The following is a 21,290-nucleotide window of genomic DNA, read 5'->3' as shown; positions in this document are numbered from 1 at the left end:
ATATTACTGCAAGGCACTCAGTATTATTTCAGAATAACCACACTGCAATTTTCACTTTCATAGAGCAAAAAAGGGCCAGTATGATAATGTGGCCTGACCTTACAGCATGGGCTGTGTATTGGGCCATTACACTAATATTTAATTGGTGGCACTAGTATTTAATAGTGCAGGGCAACAAAGATGATGGAGTGGAACATCTCCCTTATGAGGAAAGGCTGAGGGAGCTGGGTCTGTTTAGCCTGGAGAAGAGGAGACTGAGGGATAAACTTATTAATGTTTACAGATATATGAAGGGTGAGTGTCACAAGGATGGAGCCAGGCTCTTCTCAGTGACAACCAATGGTAGGACAAGGGGTAATGGGTTCAAACTGGAACATAGGAGGTTCCACTTATATTTGAGAAGAAACTTCTTCTCAGTGAGGGTTACAGAACACTGGAACAGGCTGCCAGGGGGGTTATGGAGTCTGGACACATTCCTGTGTAACCTCATGTAAGTGCTCCTGCTCCGGCAGGGGATTGGACTGGATGATCTTTTGAGGTCCTTTCCAATCCCTAACATTCTGTGATTCTGTGTATGCAGCATAACATGTTCAGGTTCACATAAAGGTGGTTGAAAGTTTAATTATGAGATTTACACCTCTTGATTTGAAAGTTTTGGAAAGATAAAAGTTTTGAGTTTCTACCTTTGAGAGTCTCTGTTACACTGCAGCTCATTCCGAGTCGGGAGACAGGAGATTCTTAGGCCCCCTCCTATACAGGCACTGAATACAAATGTGCAGACATCTGAACTGAGATCACTAGAGGCCTCAGCACTGCCCGCTCGGTAGGTTTCTGAAAGCTGGGATGCTCCTCACTTGCAGGATCTGCCTTTGACAGAAATAACTATTTGTTTCTCATCCCCTGGCAGGCCCTGACTGTGGGAGGGGTTGCTGGGCAGCTGAACCTCCCAAGCAGCAGGACAGCATTTGGCCCTTGGGGGTGGCCTCCAAGCAGGTCTGTCACCCTGCACTGCTGCTCTGCCTCCCCCTGAAGTTCTCCTGCAAGCCAGCCCTTCCCTGTCAGGAACCTGTGCTCTCCGTAGGGCCGAGCCACTAAAACCATCTCCACCCTCAATACAGGTGTCATTTGCACAGGGAGCATGTCTGTGAACAGACTGCCATTCTTCTAAACAGAAGTTAAAATATACTCACCTGTCATTGTATTCCCCCCCTTGCCCAGCTAGTCACTGAGTGGGAGGTATGGACAGAATTATACCTGTTCCTGAGCGGTGGGTTTCTAATATCAGTATGAATTTGCAGTGAGGTTGCAGCAGTGAATGCAGTGCTTGACATTCTCCAAAATGCCTTGTTTGCTCGTTGTTTTTGGTTTTTTTGTTTTTTTGTTTTTTTTTTTTTTTAATATATGCTACAGAAGGGGAACTTCATGTCCCCAAAACAAGTAGCTTGTCCATCTTAGAAGTGATTCAGGCTGATCCTTACGAAGCCCTCAGCTGTTCTTCAGGAGACCTGAAGACTGCTTAGGGTAGTGGGGGAGAAGTAGTTTTTTGTTTGGGTTTGTTTGTTTGGTTTAGTGACATCTAAATACACAAAACCAGTGCCTCTTCTGAGTATTTGTGACAGCCAGTGACATTCCACAGATGGGTTTTTGTTTGTTTTAAGCATGTGAAAGGAAAGTCTTCATTGTTTCGTGATGGGCTGTAGTCAGAAGAGGTGAGTTAAACTATGACAGGAGTGGATACAGGTAGAATGCTGCTTGATGTCTGACTGCCCTGATACAACACTTCAAATGCTGCATCACCCAGTATTTTGCTCTTTGGAGTTTGTGGATCTGGAGCTGTAGGAGGTCCATACCTCCTGTGTGGTGTCTGGCCAGCAGGCAAAGCTGGGGAGCAGCTCTGGAGCTGAGCTTGGCCCTCTTGAGAGCTCCACATTGAGTTTGCAGCTGCACAAATGAGGATTGGGGCACATAAGTGTTTTCTAACCAAAGCAGCAGCTAGTGGCTCCACTCCGTTACGAGTGTAGTTAACAGTAGTTAAACCATTCAGAGGTCCGTGGTTCTTCTCCTACAAAAACTTCCAACCCGTACCCCTAAGAATACCCACCCACACAGTTAAAATAGGTGCCACTGAAGGGAGAGAGTATTGGGAGGAACCTGGGCAATTTGTGCTGAAGAGATCTGCTCACCGACTGTCAAAGTACTGCTGGGAGGAGCAGAAACTTTAAGATGGGGAAGGCCCCTGTCCCTGACTATCCAGTGACCAACTCATTTGCCAGTTACCTGGACATCAGGATTGAAAGATTTGTGTTCTTTTAGTCAGGGAACTGCAGGTCTCAGCTGACTGCTTTAGCATGCGGGCTGTGGTATGGTGGGGGACACAGAGACTTTGGCAATATGTGTGCTTTGTTTTTAAAGCAGTTGAGACCAGGCTGTAGCCAGGTGGAGAAATGCCCGCTCTGTCAATCAAGCTGAGGCTCAGCATCTCACAAAGCATTAGCACTGGGTAACTGTGGTGACAAAAGACACGTAGGCACCCCTGAGGCTTTGGGGTGAAGGTATTGATATCCACCTGCATTACATGTCTCCAGGCAGGGCTAATGGAAGGCTTTTTGTGGCTGGAGGTGACAAGAAAAGTGATAGCTTTTGAGTTAGAGCCATATATGACAGCAGAAACGTTTTGGAGTTTGGGTGTATGAAATGCTACTGTCTGGAAAAGGGTGCCTAAAAAGGAGGAGAATCTCTCCCTGGGGTACAGCTGGGCAGGCTCACGGGAGTAGTGAAGGTGGGGGCAGCGGGTGAATGTGCTGGGCTCCCAGCTGGGCTGGTGGGGCAGTGGCCCGGCAGGGAAATGGGCTGGCTGGGGATGTCCTGAGGCACCTGCAACAGCACCAAGTGCCAGGAAACTTCTTCAGGAGCTGAGTGTTTGGAGGGGGGGGGGAGGGTTGCCTTTTTAATTTCTGCCTGTAATGCTGGGGGTGACCTGCAGTGTGGAGTAGGTGTCCCTTGGCTGTCACTAACCCATCAGTGACAGGGAATGTATAAGCCCCAAGGCTTTCTGTGGCTCTCGTTCACTTCTCCTTGCACTGGCTGCAGACTCAACTGTAGCAGTTGGTGTTGGTGCATGAATTTTGGGGGAAAAGTACCATGTTATTTTTTCTAATTAATTCTTTAATGAACTGCAGCTTCATAAATTCTACGTTTTTATGTCAGCTCTAATTGCTTTACCAATAAGGGGGAAAAAAAATAAGCAAAATCCTTTAGCCCTCTAATGCAAAACCAGCCAAAGTATAAAGTTTATTTTTATTTCTGAGGTCATTTACATCTCTTAAATTCAAATTTTAGAACTCCAGTGGCTTAATTCTAGATAGCTCCCCCAGCTCCAATACCGTTTGATGTCTCGCTCTTAATTAAGTCCGGAAGTGCTGCTGAGGAAGCACAAACAATAGCTATGCAAGAGCTTCGAAACTGGGAATTAGCCTTCCCACCAGAGGTTTCCTACCGGCCCCGGGCAGCAGGCTCCTGTTTTGCTGCAGCCGCCCACCCTGAGCACACGCCACACAATTCACAGTAAACACTCGCTGGCACAAACCTGCAGCCTCCTTCCTGGAAAGGGGAAGGGGCAGGATCTTAGACGTGCCCCAAAACAAGAGCTCAGTTATTTACTGCTAAACACGAGCCATGTCTAAAGCACATGGAGATCCTGTTTCTCAGAAATCAAATAGCTCTTGTTCTTGCTACCTGTACGACTCCTGATCTTAGCCAGAGGCGAGGACAGCAGCACTTGTTTACATCGCATTACCACAGCCTCAGCCGGTTCTGTATTTCTCTTCTAAGAACCTGCCCGCAGGCTGAAGTGACACAAATAAGAACCACCAGCAACCCTGTACAGACAACTGACTTCTATGCTTGTCGCTGTCTTTTATCTTTCAGGTCTGCTCTGCCCCCGGCTGAAACTTGGGCTTGTCTGAGGTTCACCTGAGCCACCTCTGCAGAAAACAAGCACACTTCCTGGCTAATTTCAACTGGTTTCTATTTGTTTTTAACCACAGAATCATAAATATTTTGAAGCGTTACCAGCCTAACAAACTTCCTAGGAAGAAAGCTGAAACTTTCCTGAAAAGGCTACGCTTGTAAGCTAGTTTTAACAGCTATTACGTAGTGTGGACTTAATAATTTGTACAATTTTTTATAAAATGTTTTTATCTATTTTTATAATTGAACATAGATGCCTTATTTACAGACAAACACCAATAAAGTTAATTTGATTTTTTTTTTTCCTCCTGGTTCTGTCCTTTTGAATTCAAGTGAAAGCATGTGCAGGGGGAGGAGGGACAAGGGGACTGCCTGTAAGTCCTGCACAAGCACAACTGCACTCCTCTTTATAAACTCACTACCAGAATCTACCTGGGAACTTTATTTTTACAGGCTATTTGTCACTTTTTATATAAAAGTAAGAGTCCCAGCAACTACTTAGCCATCAGGAAAGTGTAAGAATGATTGAGAAATGTTCCATACATTGTGGAAGAATCGCCATGGGCCAGGTTTCCCTTCAAAACATTCAGTGGGTAAAGGCAAAGGAACCCTTAGTGCAGGCTGAGCTGTAGGAGAGGTGCCTGGCTCTCAACACTGAAGTCATGCAAGACTGTTCACCAGCATTTAGCCGTCTCTGGCTTTGAATTATTGAACTAAAAACATCTGGAAGATACAGTTGGAGGGTGCTTCTTTTTCTTCTGGTTGGCTGTGTACTTGTGTTTTTTAAAGTTACTTTCCAAATACCAACCTGTTTCAGAAAGAATTTAGCTCAATCTTTTGTTAACTGGTGTAGGTTAAAGCAAGCATATAAGAAAAAAAATGTTTACAGCTACTGTGCTTGGTGTAGCTGTAGAATTGCTCCAGCAAGGGGGGGGGGGAAAAGCACAAAGACCGGTTCCTCCTCAATCAAGCCTCCTCAGCCAGCAAGAACATAAAATGTAACAAAAATAGGAGTAATACCACATGCAATAAGTTACCATTTGCTATGGGACACAATCTTTCCTTCCCTTGTATTTTAAGAATTATTAGTGTATAGCCCTTACATCAAAGTGGTTTGGCCTTCCTATTTCATTTCCTGCCATATGAAACTGCCAAACACATCTGAGCTCCTCCCTCAACTGCTTCACCAATATGACAATAAACATGCTTAAAATGGCCTCAGGTCTACAGGGATGAGAAAGCCTGATGAAGATAAATCCTCCCTAGTCAAACTCTGGGTTCTCCACCGTAATTAAGTTGACAATTTTTATACGTGGTACCACTTTATAGATGATGGTTGCACAGGTAAGAATATATATTTATAAGCGTAGGAATATGCAAGCTTTTTTTTTTTTTTTTTTTTTTTTACTTTTAATTATTTCACAGCATAGATCTGTGCTTAAATAGAAGAAAATGCCCATAGGCTACATGCACACAGGAACCAGGGCACCCAGTCCCAACACTGAGGCTTCACTAAGATCCTGGAGCTGCCCTACCCTGGCCTGAGGCACAGCCAGACCCTCAGCCTTTCTGGACGTACCTCACCTAGCGGGTGGCTTTGGTGGCTGTGGGCAGAGCACTGCTGCCAGCCATCCGTGTCCACAGACGTTTGAGTTCAACAACACATCCTGGGCTGGGAGAGTATGCACCTGGAGGAGGTTTTCATACTCATCCCAAGCACAGACTCAATTTGTTATGTTGCTGGGAGACTAGAAGGAATCAATTTCTCTGCAGCAGCTACTCTACGTCATTAAGCACAAGACAGCACCAGGTCTACCTGTTACATGTTCTACCCTCCCACCTTCTACATAGGCACAAAAAGCTTAGCTTTACAAAGTCCACAAGTGTCAGACCAGACAATCTAGGCCAGGCAAGCCCAGGTCTACAGCCAGAGCCCGCGACACAGGTTGCAGCCTGAGCAGACAGTCCTGCTGCTGCCACATCCTGGTCCCTCATCTCTTCGTATCACCGAACCGATGGCTGCCTCATGCTCTTTCCTGATAAAATGTGGGGAAGGGAAAAAAAAAACAAAAAAACAAACAAAAACAAACAAACAATTTTGTTTGTTTGTTTAAAAAAAAAAAACAAAACAACACAACGCTGAGAGCTGGCTAAGCACCTCTATCTCAGGGAAGCATTCATGTCCAAGAACTCAAGAACTGAGCTAAACCCCAGCTGACCACCTGCTTTAGGGACACTCAGCCCAGTTTGCTGGTTCAAACAGTCCTGGACCAGCATGCAGGCTTCAAAGAGTCCCACCAGGAGATGCCCTGCGAATCTCACCTTCCCGTTTTTCCTCGCCTGACTATGGGCTGTGAGGCTATGAATTTCATTGGATGACAAATCACTTAAATCGTGGGTGTTCTGACAGGAACGTAGCCCTGTGTAGTCATTACTTTAAAAGTGTAACCCAAATTTGCTTTTACAAGTGACATACATCTCGTAGAGTTAACATGAACCACCTGTATAGAAATAGCCTTGGTCCAAAGCACAGATACATCTTGCTTAGTCATGAAAGCTTTTTTTTTTTGACAATACTGTAACTTAATAATTTACAAGCTGAAACTGATCACCCAGTATTTGAAATACGTCACAGCAAGTTACAGTTATCACTAGAACTTCACAGCAAATAAAACTTGTAACTAAACATGCACAGATCATTATATACACAGTGATAAAAAAATAACGATGTACATTTTCTTGTAAGAAGAAATTAAGTAATTTTTTTGTGCATTTCAGGATTGAAACATCTAACCTATATAAAATTACTTTAAAATATGAAGTAAATATTTAACCCAAAACTTGAGAAATCTTTTGTAATCTGCAATATAGCCTTCTCATTTCAGTTTTTCTCTCTCTGACACAGAACAAAGTAGGAATTTTATCCTCTAAGATATTTAATAGTAATGTGCAGATATAAAAAAATATGTCCTTTGTGGCAAGCTTGAACATCATATATATATATTTACAAACCTCCAGAACAAATTAGCATTAAAAAACACAGAAGTAGCAGATTGACATAGTGCTTTATTTAAGCTGTCTGTACGAAGGAAAATAATGTGCATCCCTATCATATATGTGTAAAAATACTAAGGATGTACAGTGTACAAAAACAGTTTCTTGTAGTTATTTCACATCCTTGTGGGCCATATACTTAAGGAAATAAACAGTTTAAGTATGACCAACAGTAATCCGGTTTCTTGGGTTCATAGTCGTGTCTGCTTAATATCCTTAACCATATGACTAGATCTTGCATGGATCTAATGAAAGAACTAGCAAGGTCAAGAAATGTCACAAACTCTAAAGCTACAGGGAGGTAATTCAATTACCAATTTAGAGGTTTTTATTTAAATAAATACTTTACATTTCATGCTTGCCTGTAATGCACTACCAGGAGCAAGATAAGGAAATTCTACTGTAGACAGTACAAACAGTAGCAGCAAAGTGTGTACATTGAGGTGTAATATATAGACCCTGCAGTTAGTAAGGAAAGACCTTACTTTTGTACTCTAGGAGAAGCACATGGCCCCTGCAAGAACAGTCAGCTTTAAGAAGCTGCAAGTAAAGATGGAAAAGAATGTAAAACAATACTGGAATAAACGTTCTTTAAGCGACAGGAATGTACTGGGAGATGGATTAGTGTGGAAAGCGAAGCTGTGTGCAAAACTGCCAAAATCCAAAGAGAAATGACCTATTTCCTCCGAGATGGCTGCAGTACAAGGGCACACACATGACACGGAAGTCAGTACAAGCTGGAGTCAGAGTCTGAAACGTACTGTGCTCGGAAGGCTCGCCCAGGTAACCAGCCACCACCTCCTGGCCAAATCCAACCACAACCGCGAACAGCAAAAGAACTTCTTCAAACGTTCCTCTCGGCACCGCTTGCCCACTTGTCTTTCGTCTAACACTGGTAAGAGAGAGAATCCCCAACCCTGGCAGCACAAAGTGGCCACTGACTCTCTCCGTAGCATAAACGTGCTCAATGACGTTTTGGAAGGCGGACAGTACAATGCGAAGTGAAGCCTTAAAAGGTTTTCAAATAATTCACTGACAGATATCTACTGCAAACTGCGTTCTACCTAGCTAGGCGATGGTGAGCAGCCACAGGGTTTCTCCTGCAGGCGAGGAGCGGCTGGCCAGAGGCACGGCACCTGTTGGTCAGTGGCCAGAGGTGCCCTGTGGCAAGAAACTTATTGCTATCACAAGCTGAAAACATAGGCGAGAAAAAACACAGGCATATAACACAGATTTTGTATCACCATAGTTTAAGTCTGTAAGTACGAGGCCTTTGCAGAGAACTAGTTAATGCCCGTCTGTGAAGTACTCAGTTATTTCAGTCCCTCACTTGCCATGTCAGTGTAGACACCTCTGCCCCACCGGTGCAGAACAGACCTGCCACACACCTGCTGTGCTCCTCTCTCTCCAAAGAGGGATACTCTACACGTGTTTAGTGTTACACAGAGACAGAACAAGATCCTATATAGTTAGAATATACATCATGATATATTCCTGACTGATTATCCATCCATTACTAAAGATAACTCACAAAACATGAAAAATTGTCTAAATTAGTCTGTGTCTTTAGCTGCCTTGCTAAAATGTCCACCTACCCCTCGACTGTCCCAGCACAGGCACTGCCAGCAGTGGGCTTCGTGCTCGGGCACTCAGCTTCCCCCGTGGAGAGGCCACGGCAGCCACGTGGGAGCACAGCTCCGTGCAGACCCAGCTGCTCGCTCCCACAGCACGACCGCCCGTGCCCAGCGATATCACAGTCTTGGCGGGAGCTGACAAGATCCGAGCGCAAAGATACTTCGCATGATAATCCCATGGATTCGGGGTTTTCAGACGGTGTTAGCAAGGGCGCGTGCGCGTGGGCACGGCACCGCGTCATGCCCCGACTCCTAGCACCAAAGGGTTTATTATTAAGATTATCATTGCTGAAGATCCAAGCTAAAGTTTATGCACATGTTCTGTTAGATACAGATCTTCTGAAATGGAAAGACGTTTTCTTATCAGTGGAGCGTTTCTTGTGACGTTTTAAATTCAGTCAATCAGGTACCACGGTTATACGTAACATGCTGGGTTTCGGACCCTTTTTGTTGAGGGCAAACCTTGCTTGAGAATGGCTGATCCCAAAAATTTACTGTTTTAATTATTAAAATAAAGTGCTTTTCTTGTAATCACTGTGATCTCGTTGTTCAAATGCATTTCCTTCATTTAGAACAGCAATTGTCTAGTGTGCCATCAGGCTCTTACGTTTATCCTCAATAGGGCACAAGGCGTAGCTTTTTAGTCTGTTTTTAACCCTTTGGCACATGAAGCTGGAATTCCTCACCTCCATTGCCAAACAATTAAAAGACAGTATTTCATCCACAAAAATCTGATTCTAAGCAGTATGTACAATTTCAGAGCCTTGTTAAAATTTCCACATGGGAGAAAAGTGCATTATTCCGTTCAGCTTGTACAGTCCTTCCATATATTACAAAATTAACTGCTCTAAGCCTGTTCTATCTAAGATGTAGCAGCATTTGCAAACATGACACATACAATCCTTATCTCTAAAAATAAATACTACTGCAGTATAACAAAAAAAATCTTCAGAGTTAAACACCTGGAGAAAAAGCTAATTCACAAACTCAAAATAAAAACGAGTAAGGCAAACACCTGTTTACCTTGGTGCACACATTTTGGTGAAAAGCAATACCATTATGCCTGTCTACATTCTTCAGCCATCAGAGGTGATGTATATCATGAAAGAAAAAGAAAAGCATGAGAAAGATGTTATCTGGTGCAAATTATAAGACCCCTTAAACAACTTCAACTGCTGCTTTTATGCCTTCATTTCTTGCATGTGTAATGTTAGATTCTCCATGATTGCACATGAACCTGGAAGTTCTAAGTGGCAGGCTGGGTGAGCCCAGCCCTTCTGCTTCTTATGTAGTATCCAACAGTAATTAAAAAATAATATATATATATTTATATATATCAACAGTTTAAGTCCTTCTCTCAAACATTTCCCAAACAAATTCCAGCCAGATGTTAATGACAGAGACCTGCTTCAAGTAATGATATGCCTAACAAAAACCTTGCATATGTACATCACCACCCCTATGTTTCCTTGTTCTAACCAGCACAACCAGATGCTAGAAAATGCTATAGACTAGTCTTTTTAGACTAATTACAATTTTCATTCATCTTCTGGAAGAAGATAAGCTGGACCAACACATTTTTTGTTTAACCTCCACTGTGAGGAAAAATAGATGACTACTTGTGCACAAAGTGTACAATGCTGAAGTCAAGTCATCTGCCTTCAAAGAAACTGTTAGTAACTTCTCAACATTGCTATTACACTGAGACCGTGGGCAGCAGCAACAGCAGGAGAGCGTAGTAGAAAACAAAACCTCGTATTTCATGCAAAACCAAACTGGATTTTAGGCAGGTTTGGGAAATAAATTTGTTCAATTTGGAACGGTCTCTGAAAGTGCCCCTGCTATCTTAGATAGTATCTAGTACTGGTGGTGATGTTCAGGAATCATTTTCAGTGATAAACCTAAGATGACAGTGAAGCAGCAGAACAGAAAAGTTATTCTCGTCCACTTGCAGAATAGGAAAACTGGGGGAAATGCGGCCGCCTCTCATTGTCCATGCAGTCCATACCATCCTCGTCATCTGCATTAAGGGAGAAGTTCAAAATATCATTATATTTGCAACAAAATTTTATTATTCACCTGATATGCGATACGTCTTTCAGGGTTCAATGCTGAAGTTAAAGGCTCAAGTTAAAGTAAGACTTTATTCACATATGGTCATCCAGCAGAAGAATGTTCACTGAAAAGATATACTTCCAATAAGTCACCATTTATTTCAGGGTGGGTTGGTAAGTTTGTTTTATCATGTCTATCACCTGAGAACTTCAGTCATTGCTACCCGTTCTAGGCTAATCGAAACATGCCAGCACATCTACCTCCTGGTAACACAGAAGCCAATTGCTGAGTGAAGCAGCCAGGTTTCAGTGTTTCTTAAGCTGAGTTCAGGAAATCATCATCTCACTGTAGATAAATTTAAATGTTCCTTAATTTTGAAGGGGGCTAAAAGGAAAAAAACAGCTACAAAATGAATGTTTCATGCAGGCTCTATGTGTTTCAAGTCTTACATACTGTTTTTTAGTAAACTATTTATTTTTACAGCATTTACTGGGATCAGAGGGAACACGGACTAAGCCAAATTCATAAATATATTTATCTACATAATTCCTGCAGCGCCAATGGAAACAAGGCACCAGATGTTACCTAACTCGGAGAATTTGGATCTCCATTCTCACATGGATTTTTTAACAGTGCCTATCCTTCAAGAATCCTATTGAAACTGTTACTCTAATAATGTATTAATATGGAACATTTCAGAATTATGTATCTTTTGTATCTTCCTATATTCAACATATAAAAATCAGAGTTAATGCAGGTCTGAGCACTTGCTATGATTTGGCTGCTTAACTTCAACAGTGCCTCTCAGTTCCTGTAATTTCAAAAACAATTTCACTTTTATGCTGTCAGTTTAAATGAGGTTAATGTACAGAGCTTGTTTGTTTCGCTAGCAGTTTGATTACTGTAGATACAAGATACAGGCTCAATATTCACTTCAGCGTGATTTGTAACACTTTGATATCTAAATAACTGGCCTTAATGTTACGAAAAGTATTTCCACAACTTTAAAAGATCTTCAGTTCAGCAATAACTTTCTGAAACACAGTTACCAACCTTCCAGCCCTAAGACATATTTTAACCTCCCTTTTGCATATCACATCAGGCAGAGGTGATACCACCTTTTAGATAATACAATTACTTTTAGATTTTAAAAGAAAAATAATTAAAAATCATTTCCTGTTGCAATACGCAGAAATGGGAAAACCCTGTGTGGTCCTTCAACCAGTGTATTTCACTAAAAAAGGCAGCAGTTTCCCATTTCTCAATAAATGCAAAGCTGAAGCCCTGGTAGCAGCCACATATTGTGTATGGCTTCAGCCTTTGATGGATGAATAGCCATTGGCATTGTAGATGTGGAGTATCAAGAGGTGACGAATTCATGATTTTGAATCAACAGACTCCAAGTTAACCCAAATTTTAGCAAAATTTGTTCAAATTACAAGTATAGGCAAATGCTTCTCAAGATGGATGTGAAGCAGCAGGATGGGAACAGCAGGAAGACATAAAATTACTTAAATGACTGTGCTCAAACACTACAAATGCAAAATCCAGCAAGTACTCCAGATCAGTATACCAACAGAAAACTGCAGCTCAACCCAGGAATCCTGAAACACCAAAATATTATGTAGCTCTATGAATGGGTAATCAACCTTAGCAATAGCCTTCATTGCCTACCTTTGTGATCCTCCTTCCCCATCCCCCAAATAAAAATAAAAAATCTCACTTCTTAGAAAGGAAATTCATTCGAGAACTCAGCAGCAAGGCTGTAACTGCTCTGCTTTGGTAAATAACTCTGCTAAGCCCTAGCTTGGTCGATCAGATAATGATTCTTCTGTGTGTAGCAGAAGATGACAAAAACACAAACTGTGGTAAAATTGCACTCACTTGAACAAAGAAAACTTGTGCAAGGCCCAGTGCCACAGTTACATCTATATTAATAATTTATTTAAGAGCTCTGTTGAAGCACAGGACCCGACAGAACATTTCATTTTCAAGTAATTGATATCTACACAAGAGACATCCACTTGTCTCTGGTAAATAGCTGTGGGGTTTTGTTTTGTTTTTTCTGCTGGTCTTCAAAGTATTTTAAAATAGGCCTCACTCACTCAACTGAGACAACCTACTGAAACCACTAGCCGTGTCCATGTGCTTAAAGGAGGGTCCATGTCTCGAGTACGTTGATGGACTGAGACCTTAACTGCCAGCTAGCACACATCTGAAGCTGCTGCTTTCTGTTATTTAAAAACAAAACAAAACACACACAACAGAAACAAAACAGACCAAACATATATTCTAAGTTTTGCAATTATTCCATCTTTAAAATAACACTGTCGTTGAGAGTTTCTTGTACACACTTCCATATGAAGATTTTCACTAGTAACAGTGAGAATAGCTTTTCCATTCAAATAGAAAAAAACCTTACACAGTGTTTTATTACAAACTGATTATTTTTAAGCTATGCTTATGCATAATTTCTGACTTACATTTTTCAGGCGGTGTTATTGTAATAGTCTGAGCTGTAAATTCTTCATCAAAATACCTGGTGTCTGTCTCAGATGTCACTTGAGGTTTAAAAGGAGGTACAAGCTGAAAGGGACCAAGAAACAAAATGAAATTAATCTGAAGCCAGACAAATTACTACCAGGAATACAAATAAGTTATTTTTCCCTACACCCCAGATCAAATGAGTAGGTCTGCGGATAGGCAGCTGAGTCTCTAACTTCTAGTAAGAGACAGAAGACATTAGAATCGATCCCAAAAACACTAGTTCAGAACCTGGCTAGTAGCACAACACAGCTAAATTCCAAGTATCACTCTCACATGACTTGCAGATAAATTGAGCTGCATAAAGATAATTACCTAGAAACTCTTCAGGCCATTCTGATTACCCACCCAGGTGCCAGGCAAAGACAACTCGAGGTACTTCACCAGAACTGGGTGGTACAAACAGCCAAGGCAAAAAGGACTTCACAGAGAGCACAGTCAGCTTTTTCATTAGTAGTAGTAGTATTTTTATTTTATTTTATTTCAGCGTTAAGGTCTTCATCTGAACTTACCTTTAGAAGAAAATAAATTTTACATTTGAAAAAGGCCAGTTCATGTTTGAGTTGCTGGATCTAATCCTGCCTACTGCCCTCAGAGGGCAGTGTGGTATTTCCCAACAGCAAATCACCAGTGTCTGCTCACAGCCACGACCTCCCCACCTCTCTTTTGCACCAGCCTTGCTACCTACCTTCTCCCCCAGAACAACAGCCTACAGGCCAAAGGTTTCAATGGGAAGGCATACTGAGTACGGAATATCCCACTGCATGGTGTCAGCCCAAATGATACAGCAATCTAGTTCATATGATATTGGAAATGAAAGCAGGGAGGATGACAATGTTTTGGTTTGTACCTTGGAGCTCCTTGGTGTTTTCTCCTCATATACAATTTAAAACACACACCCTGATGACAGTGTATCAATTTCCCTTTCTATAGAAGAGGTAACGCTATGGCTCACTGATATTATCAGAGCTTGCATGTGGTTTTCACTAGTTTCATGTTATTTCTCTCCTTAACTCCAGAACACCAAGACCAAATTCACCCCACAGCAAAGGAAGTGCAACTGCTGTTAAACCACCTCCCTCAGCAAGTTCAATGCATTAGACACGATTTACGATACACAATGTACATTGCAAACTTTTTGCAATAGTAAGAGTCTTCATTATTTTACTATGTTTGATGCACAATATTTTGTTTGTTTGGTTGGTTTTTTGTACAGCTTGGCAAGATCTGCATGAACTGGTGAATGCTCGAAGCAGCTCTGCATCTCAGTGCTAACCAAAGGAGACTACATGATCCACAAATAGAGCCACCCAAAACCCAAAAGAGTTAGCGTGCTCCATAAGGACTACACTGTGTAAGTTCTGTACAACCAGCCAAAGAAAGAAGGCTTTCAACAAGATGTTCTTCACTGTAGATCTCTATCCAGAAACTTATTAATTCCTAATACTTTACAGTCTGGGATGAGGCATAACAGATTAAAATGTGGTACAGTGCATAAATAGGGCACTTAGACAGCAAGACAACAGCAAAAAAAACCCTAAACAAAAGCATCTGTAGGTGCACACAGAAGACCTTTCTCCATTTTTATGACTGTTACAAATGCACACACAAATTCCCATTGTTTCCAAATCCACGTTGAAAATGGCCACCCAATTCTTTTCCTTTTTATCCTCCTCACATGTGATATAATACACTGACAACTGGTAATGTGAAAGCCGCCTTAGCCGGAGAAAAATCCCTTCACTGTTCCCTGCAGTATGAGAACCACACCAGAACACCAGTGGTTCTTTGGCCATGTCACCCAATTCTGCCGGGATCCCTCCCAGGATACATCTACAAGTCCTTCAGCACTACCCTTCATTCAGCAAGTTGACTCTTTATCCCTGCAACAGTTTATTTGCCCTTTTTAGGATATACTAAGAGTTCTACTTTATCTGCTCCAAATCTTCAGTAACAGCCCAAGGAAATTCCTTCTCTGACCTTCATATGATTGTTGGGAGATACTCCCAATTCTAATGGGAGAACTTCTAAAATAATCTACTGGTTCCTGCAGAATTCTAGTCAAGAAATGAGGAACTGGCACACAGAGGTCAGGCATCACCTCTAGGAGAAAATACAGTAAGAAATCCTTTCATAACATCATCCTTTTATAACATAATCCTTTCCTAACATCATCCTTTCCTAACAACCTTTCAGACAAAGCAGAAGCACAGAGTGTGATATAAATGATGTGCACAAGTGTACACCGAAGGACATGGTGCTTCAACACCACATTCAGGAGACTGGAGACAGAGCATTCGAGACAGATTTTGTAAGCCATGTCACCAACATGCCAGGCCATGCTACAGAAACTTGGCAATCATCTTTCTGGAGGAGTGCCACCTTTGTTCATTAATTGTTAGATTTTATTTAGAAACAGAAAGCAAAATCTCAGCAACTTTCTGCTGTAATGAAACTGTTAGAAAGACATATAAGGCAGAACTGCTGCAGAGATAACCACTTAGACTGAACAAGAATAGAATAAGAACTCAGAAGCTTCTCCATACATCACAATGGAGGCTGAAGTTGTAGCGAGATGACAACAAACAACCCGACATTAACTACAGGTCTGATGATCACAACACGAAGATGTCTCTCTACACACAACAGCATCTTGTGTTTGGTGTCACAAGGAACTGGTATCCAGCTGCCACTGCCACAGCTTCTCCCCGCTTCTGACCTGAGAAGGCAGAAAGTCCAGGAGTGAAGTGAGCACCACAAGGCACACCCAGTAACCCGGTCCAAAAGGAGTAAGATGAGCTTTTGTTAAGCACAGGACCTGTCAGTCTGCATGAAAATCATGCTGCTCAGTCCAGGCAGCCAAGCTTTAGTATGGGATGATTTTCCTCCTTTAGCGGTCTGTGCAAATTTAAGCAGAACACACTCAAACCAGACAGGAGACCGCACCTTCAGCACCCAGTCATTTACTCCAAGGACAAGAAATACACTTTTTCTGTGTTTGTGCATTACAATTGTGTGCGAACAATTAAATAAAAGTCTAAACTCAGCATGAGTTCACTGACTGTAAGAGTTGATGTTCAAGACAAAAATCCAATTTCACACCCATCTGTCAAGCTGAATCTGCCTCGGTCATTTCCAAGGCTTGGTGTTAGAAATGACAGCAGAAAGAGTATCAAATTCATCGTGTCTTTATTATCTGCAGGGAATGGCATTTCATTTGGCATCCATTGAGAGCAGTGTGTGAGAAATACCACTGTTCTTCCACAGTTCGAGACCTGGGAAACTTGCCACCCGTCTCTCGGGGGAAGGAAAGGGGCAGGTACAGCACCTGAGTGTTACAGTCACACAGGGACAGACAGACAGGCTCTGTCCTACACCTGGAGCTTTCTCACGCTTACTGAACAACTACACTAATACTCCAGTATGAGAGAAAATAAGTAACATTATTTGCTCAAAGATAATCTGACAGGAATCATTTGTCTCAGTGTTGTATAAGGAGTGGCTGAGGCTACTTCAAAGTAACTGTGATGCACCCGATCTGCCAAATGAAAAATATGATGCTTAAGAACATCAATCTGATCTGCCGCCTTCTTTTAATTTACAGGGAATTTTAATTCCAATGAACTCAAAATTCACACTACCCTAAGAATCTCATCCACCAACAGACTTCAGATTAATAGTTCTCTGAGATGAAGTGTGAAAGGAATAAGAAGAGCAGCTATACACCACCCCCACTGAATTATTCATTTAGATAAGCTAGATTATAATATAAATTATAATCTCAAAACTTCCAAACACACTAATTCTTTACAGATCATATAAATTCTAAAAGGTGAACGCTGCTGTGCAGTTTCAGGTTTTATTCATAACGAATAATTATTTGAATCTTACTTTTGGTTCAGCTTCAGTATGACATTCCAATTAAAAAACAATCACTGCTGCATCCCAAAATGTACTCCTCTTCTTAATTAATAAATTGCAATGTATGAGATGAATTATCTTTTGTCACAGCTTATGTATTTTGAAAATTAATTTTAAAAATAACTACAAACCAGATATTTCAGTAATGCATTGTCATCATATGCTGTTATTTCAACAACTTCCATCTGGTTTATTATTCGAGTCTGACATACATCAAAAACTGTGTCAAATGTTACAGTTCTTTCTGAGTAGGAAAGTTAATTAAACATTAATGATTTGATGTCCAGAAATCAAACTTTCATCTCCTTTAAACATTCCTGGAGAACCAAAACTGCAAAGTTGTTACTTTCAAGAATCAAACAGAAGAGCCAGATCAGCCAAATCAGAGTGGTGGGAAAATTAAATAATACTGTGAAAAGAGAATAGGGTCACATCACTGAAATACACCTTTGCATTTCATCACAAGCATGCTCAGCTGGAAGGGCTGAAAACGTCACAATTCACAGACAGACTTCTCAACTCGAAAAAAAAGTATATTAGTAAACTAGATAACTTACTAAATGACGTTCCAAGTAAACAGTCTATTTTCACATAAACTGAAATTCCCTAACTTACAAAATCCCACAATAAAACACTTTAAAGGTACACTAGCTAAGCTTGTCTCAACATTTAACATTTCTCTGATGTGTATCTGTTAATGCATGTTCCCTCATTCATACAATAAGTTCCCATCAAAGCAAATGCTTGGTGACCCTAAAAATCGTGCAGGGATACTAACAACACAAAACCTTAATTCAGTCTTTCAATATTAGATCCTCACCAACAATATGTTAATTTAAAATATGTAAGTCCTTTAAAATACTGATTTTTCCTTCACTAACCATATTTTTTTGGTCCTTTTTCTGATATTAGCTCAGTTACCAAAGGAAACCAGAGCTGCTGAGATTACATACTCTGTCAGTCTGTACATCTTTCCCTAACAAATTCTGAATGGTTGGGCGAACGCACCATGACAGAGGAAAGACGAGGCACAGACACACATCCCACAGAATTTCTGACTCTGGTTTACTGAATAGAAGAGAAAAAAACCCCAGGGTTTCCCCTGAAGCACAGACAGCAATGGCAAAACAGCCAGGAGCTGGAAATGCCCATGTACCCTGGCAGGATGGTGCATCTGGTGGTCCTAGGCAGGGGGACGAGGAAGAGGAGGAAGAGCTGGGATTTCGGCAGTGGAAGGACACACAGCCCAGATCCACAGGAAGGCAAGCCTTAGCAGAGACTTTTGCCCCTGGAAAAACTCTGTTTTCCAAGTGATATGATGCTGATAGAACAGACAGAGAAAAAACACAACCCCCAGGATTACAGCAAGAAGTTTAAGAATCAGACTGATGTACATTTTCCTTCCTGTAAAATCAAGAAGCTGGGGAAGCAGTGGCAACCAACCACTAGGTTTGCCCATACAGTTTAAAGTAGTGCTGGAAACACTATGAAAGTATCACATTGGTTAGCAGTTTTCTGATCTTTTTACTGCTTTGCACAACAACAACATAAAAGCAAATAACAAGGGTCATTTCTACAGGCTTAGTTGCACTGCAAATTAATATACAAAAATAGTACGACTCAAAAAGCAATGATCTAAAACCAGATGTTGGTGGTTTCCTATTTCCCTCCTGCCCTGTCCTTTAAATTCTGATACATAAAAGTACTTAAAGGTACACTTGAGATCATCGTGATATTGCAGATTTTGCCAGGCCTGAACCCAGGGCTTGAACCAGGGGCTTTCATCGTTCTGCCGTTGTGCTCTAAGGAAAGCATGGGTGGTACAGGTAAAGGGTGCAGCACAGTCAGACACCCCAGCTCCAACCGCTACGTGCCCCTGCTCCCTCCCCAGTACCAACAAATATCTTTGTTAGCACCCTCTCATTTGCTTCAGGAACAATCGGATGTATTAGCAGGAATCAGAAGCACACATATGTATCTCAGCCCATACATTCTCTTTCTTCTTCTTTCATCTGTATTACACGCAGGAGGAAACCCAGGCTTTGCTGAAAGGTCTGGCTCTCCTTTCACCTGAGGCTACCTGAGTGTTCCAAGCTGCAAGCCTAAAGACATACCCAAATTCCTACCTTTAAATTAATGCCCAGGTATTTTTTGTTCAATGGAAGACCCTAGACAGAACATCCAGCAACTTATTTCTGCAACCCATATAAAAGTATGCTTATACAATTCTTAAATGAGTAACAGAAATTTCAAAAGGCTTCCCGATTCTAGCTAAAAATAAAACAAATATTTTATTTAGAAGTATATGGGCTTTTGAAGTCTTCAGAGTCTGCCAAGCCATTCAATTTCTCCTACTCAGGCGCAGAGATAAAAACTCATCAGGGGTGAGATGATCACAGGAAGAACCTGGCACAGGCTGCTCTCTTTCATATGTCCTCATGGCTTTTCTGCCAAAAATAAATACATCTGATCACAAATGCTAACTACTATACATTTTTCATTTAAAGCCAATGACCTCCTCTGCCCCAGTGTGCCATACAACATTTTATTATCATGGTGTAGTACCAAATTAGTTTAATTAGTTAGCAGTATCAGAGAGCTAGTAATTCCATTTGACCATTTGGATCCATTTGAACTGACAGAGCTACTCTTGTTGCATGAACTACTCTGAGTTTACATATATATAATTCTCTCTCTAATCACACCAGTAAAGTGATAACCTAGTAAGTACAGAGGTGTACTTATTCTGTGGTAAAACTGATAAAATTAGTGGCACAGGAGCATAGTGAGCACACGTACAAAACTACCGTCCGGCAAATACTGGAATACACATTACGATTTGGTTTCCATCACTCTGAATGTGAATTTGAGTTCTTCCATTGCTAACTGAAACACACTTCTGAAATGTAGCCAGGAAATTACAGTTTCATGGTGCGTAAACCTCAGGCAAGAATACTGTGAAATATTTTTACTATGCAAATAATTATGTCAACTATCAATTTCATCAAGTGACCCTACTGCTAAAGACTACAACTACACTACTAATAATAAACAGCAACAGAAGCAAGCATAGAATAGATCTATTTGAAAATCAAATTTGTTTGACGCACCTTCCTCCTGAGTTATTTTAGAATACTAAAACCTCAAAAAGATTCATATAAGAATTCTAACAAACATACTAAGTGGAAGTTCATTAACCTTATTATTTTGTTTGAAGTTTATATGTCAGAGAACAGTCTTATCCTGCACACTTCACAAAAAGATAAGACTCTGTGTGCAGAAGGAGCAACTGGATATTTTAACCAACCAGACAAATGGCTTTGTAATATGAACTAAACCATTTTTTCAAATAAACAGAAAAACGTACTGTCAGAAGTCATTTTCATGACTTATGTTTCCATAAAGAACCCATTCTGTACCAATACTGCCCAAAAGCAATTCCTATGATCCTTGAAGCTAACTGTTCAACTGAGGAAATTCAATTGATTTTTTACTGGCAAAGCCACAATGGGCAGAGTAAACAATGAATGACTGCAATTTCTCCAGTTATGGTATTCCAATAAGCTACATCCACCTCCTTGAACATAAAAGCAAAATACTTGCATTTATATATTTATATACATATATATATACCTGGAAAATACCTAATTTTATTTTAATAGCTCACAATAAGATACTGACTGAAAAACACTTTCCATGTTGATTTGGAAAAACTCAAAGCTTATGCTTAAAAATGTAAGAGTATCCATATTTTCTTAACTAAATATGATGTTGAACACAGTGTTGAATTGAGAGCTCTATTTCTAATGTAAGCTAATTAAGAAAGCTTTTTCAACAGAGCAAGAGAAATGTAACAGCTTTTTCTCACCCACTCCTACCACATTGAAATCACATCAGTTTTAGTGGGGTTTTTTTAAACTCCAGAAAGGTCCTCAACTTGTATTTTTAGCTTTTATCCTCACAGTGCTTCTCAACAATGTCCTTACATAACCAACCAGTGGTTGACCTCACAAAGTAACTAAATTAATACACTTGCTCTGATTATTTATTTTAGAGTTTCTTGAAACCTCATGATACTGCCAGGGAAAAATCACACTTGTATCAAGTAACTTC

At 40.9% G+C, this 21,290-nt stretch overlaps 2 protein-coding genes across 9 annotated transcripts in view; one reads left to right on the top strand and one right to left on the bottom strand.

Moving 5' to 3' along the window:
- Window positions 1-4,065, top strand: part of SDCCAG8 (SHH signaling and ciliogenesis regulator SDCCAG8) — a 111,233-nt gene extending 107,168 nt beyond the window's left edge. For 5 of the 6 annotated variants that reach the window (XM_065833486.2, XM_065833484.2, XM_065833483.2 and 2 more), the window contains one exon: window positions 3,928-4,065. Coding sequence is in view for 1 of the 6 variants with exons in the window: in XM_071806214.1 (XP_071662315.1) it covers window positions 3,928-3,948 (21 nt within the window). In the remaining 5 variants the exon portion in view is untranslated. The remainder of the gene's footprint in view (window positions 1-3,927) is intronic. The other variant, XM_071806214.1, reaches the window with a different exon arrangement.
- AKT3 (AKT serine/threonine kinase 3) overlaps window positions 3,264-21,290 on the bottom strand; it is a 159,506-nt gene continuing 141,479 nt past the window's right edge. For all 3 annotated transcript variants that reach the window (XM_065833488.2, XM_071806219.1, XM_071806220.1), the window contains 2 exons: window positions 13,196-13,298; window positions 3,264-10,677 (listed from right to left, as the gene is read on the bottom strand). In XM_065833488.2, the coding sequence (XP_065689560.1) occupies window positions 10,592-10,677; window positions 13,196-13,298 (189 nt within the window). In that variant the 3' untranslated portion in view covers window positions 3,264-10,591. The remainder of the gene's footprint in view (window positions 10,678-13,195; window positions 13,299-21,290) is intronic.

The sequence above is a fragment of the Patagioenas fasciata genome, chromosome 3 (assembly GCF_037038585.1).
Source record: "Patagioenas fasciata isolate bPatFas1 chromosome 3, bPatFas1.hap1, whole genome shotgun sequence".
NCBI classification, from domain to species: Eukaryota; Metazoa; Chordata; class Aves; order Columbiformes; family Columbidae; genus Patagioenas; species Patagioenas fasciata.
The sequence above is the reverse complement of the archived record's forward strand: the minus strand, read 5'-3'. Positions and strand labels throughout refer to the sequence as shown.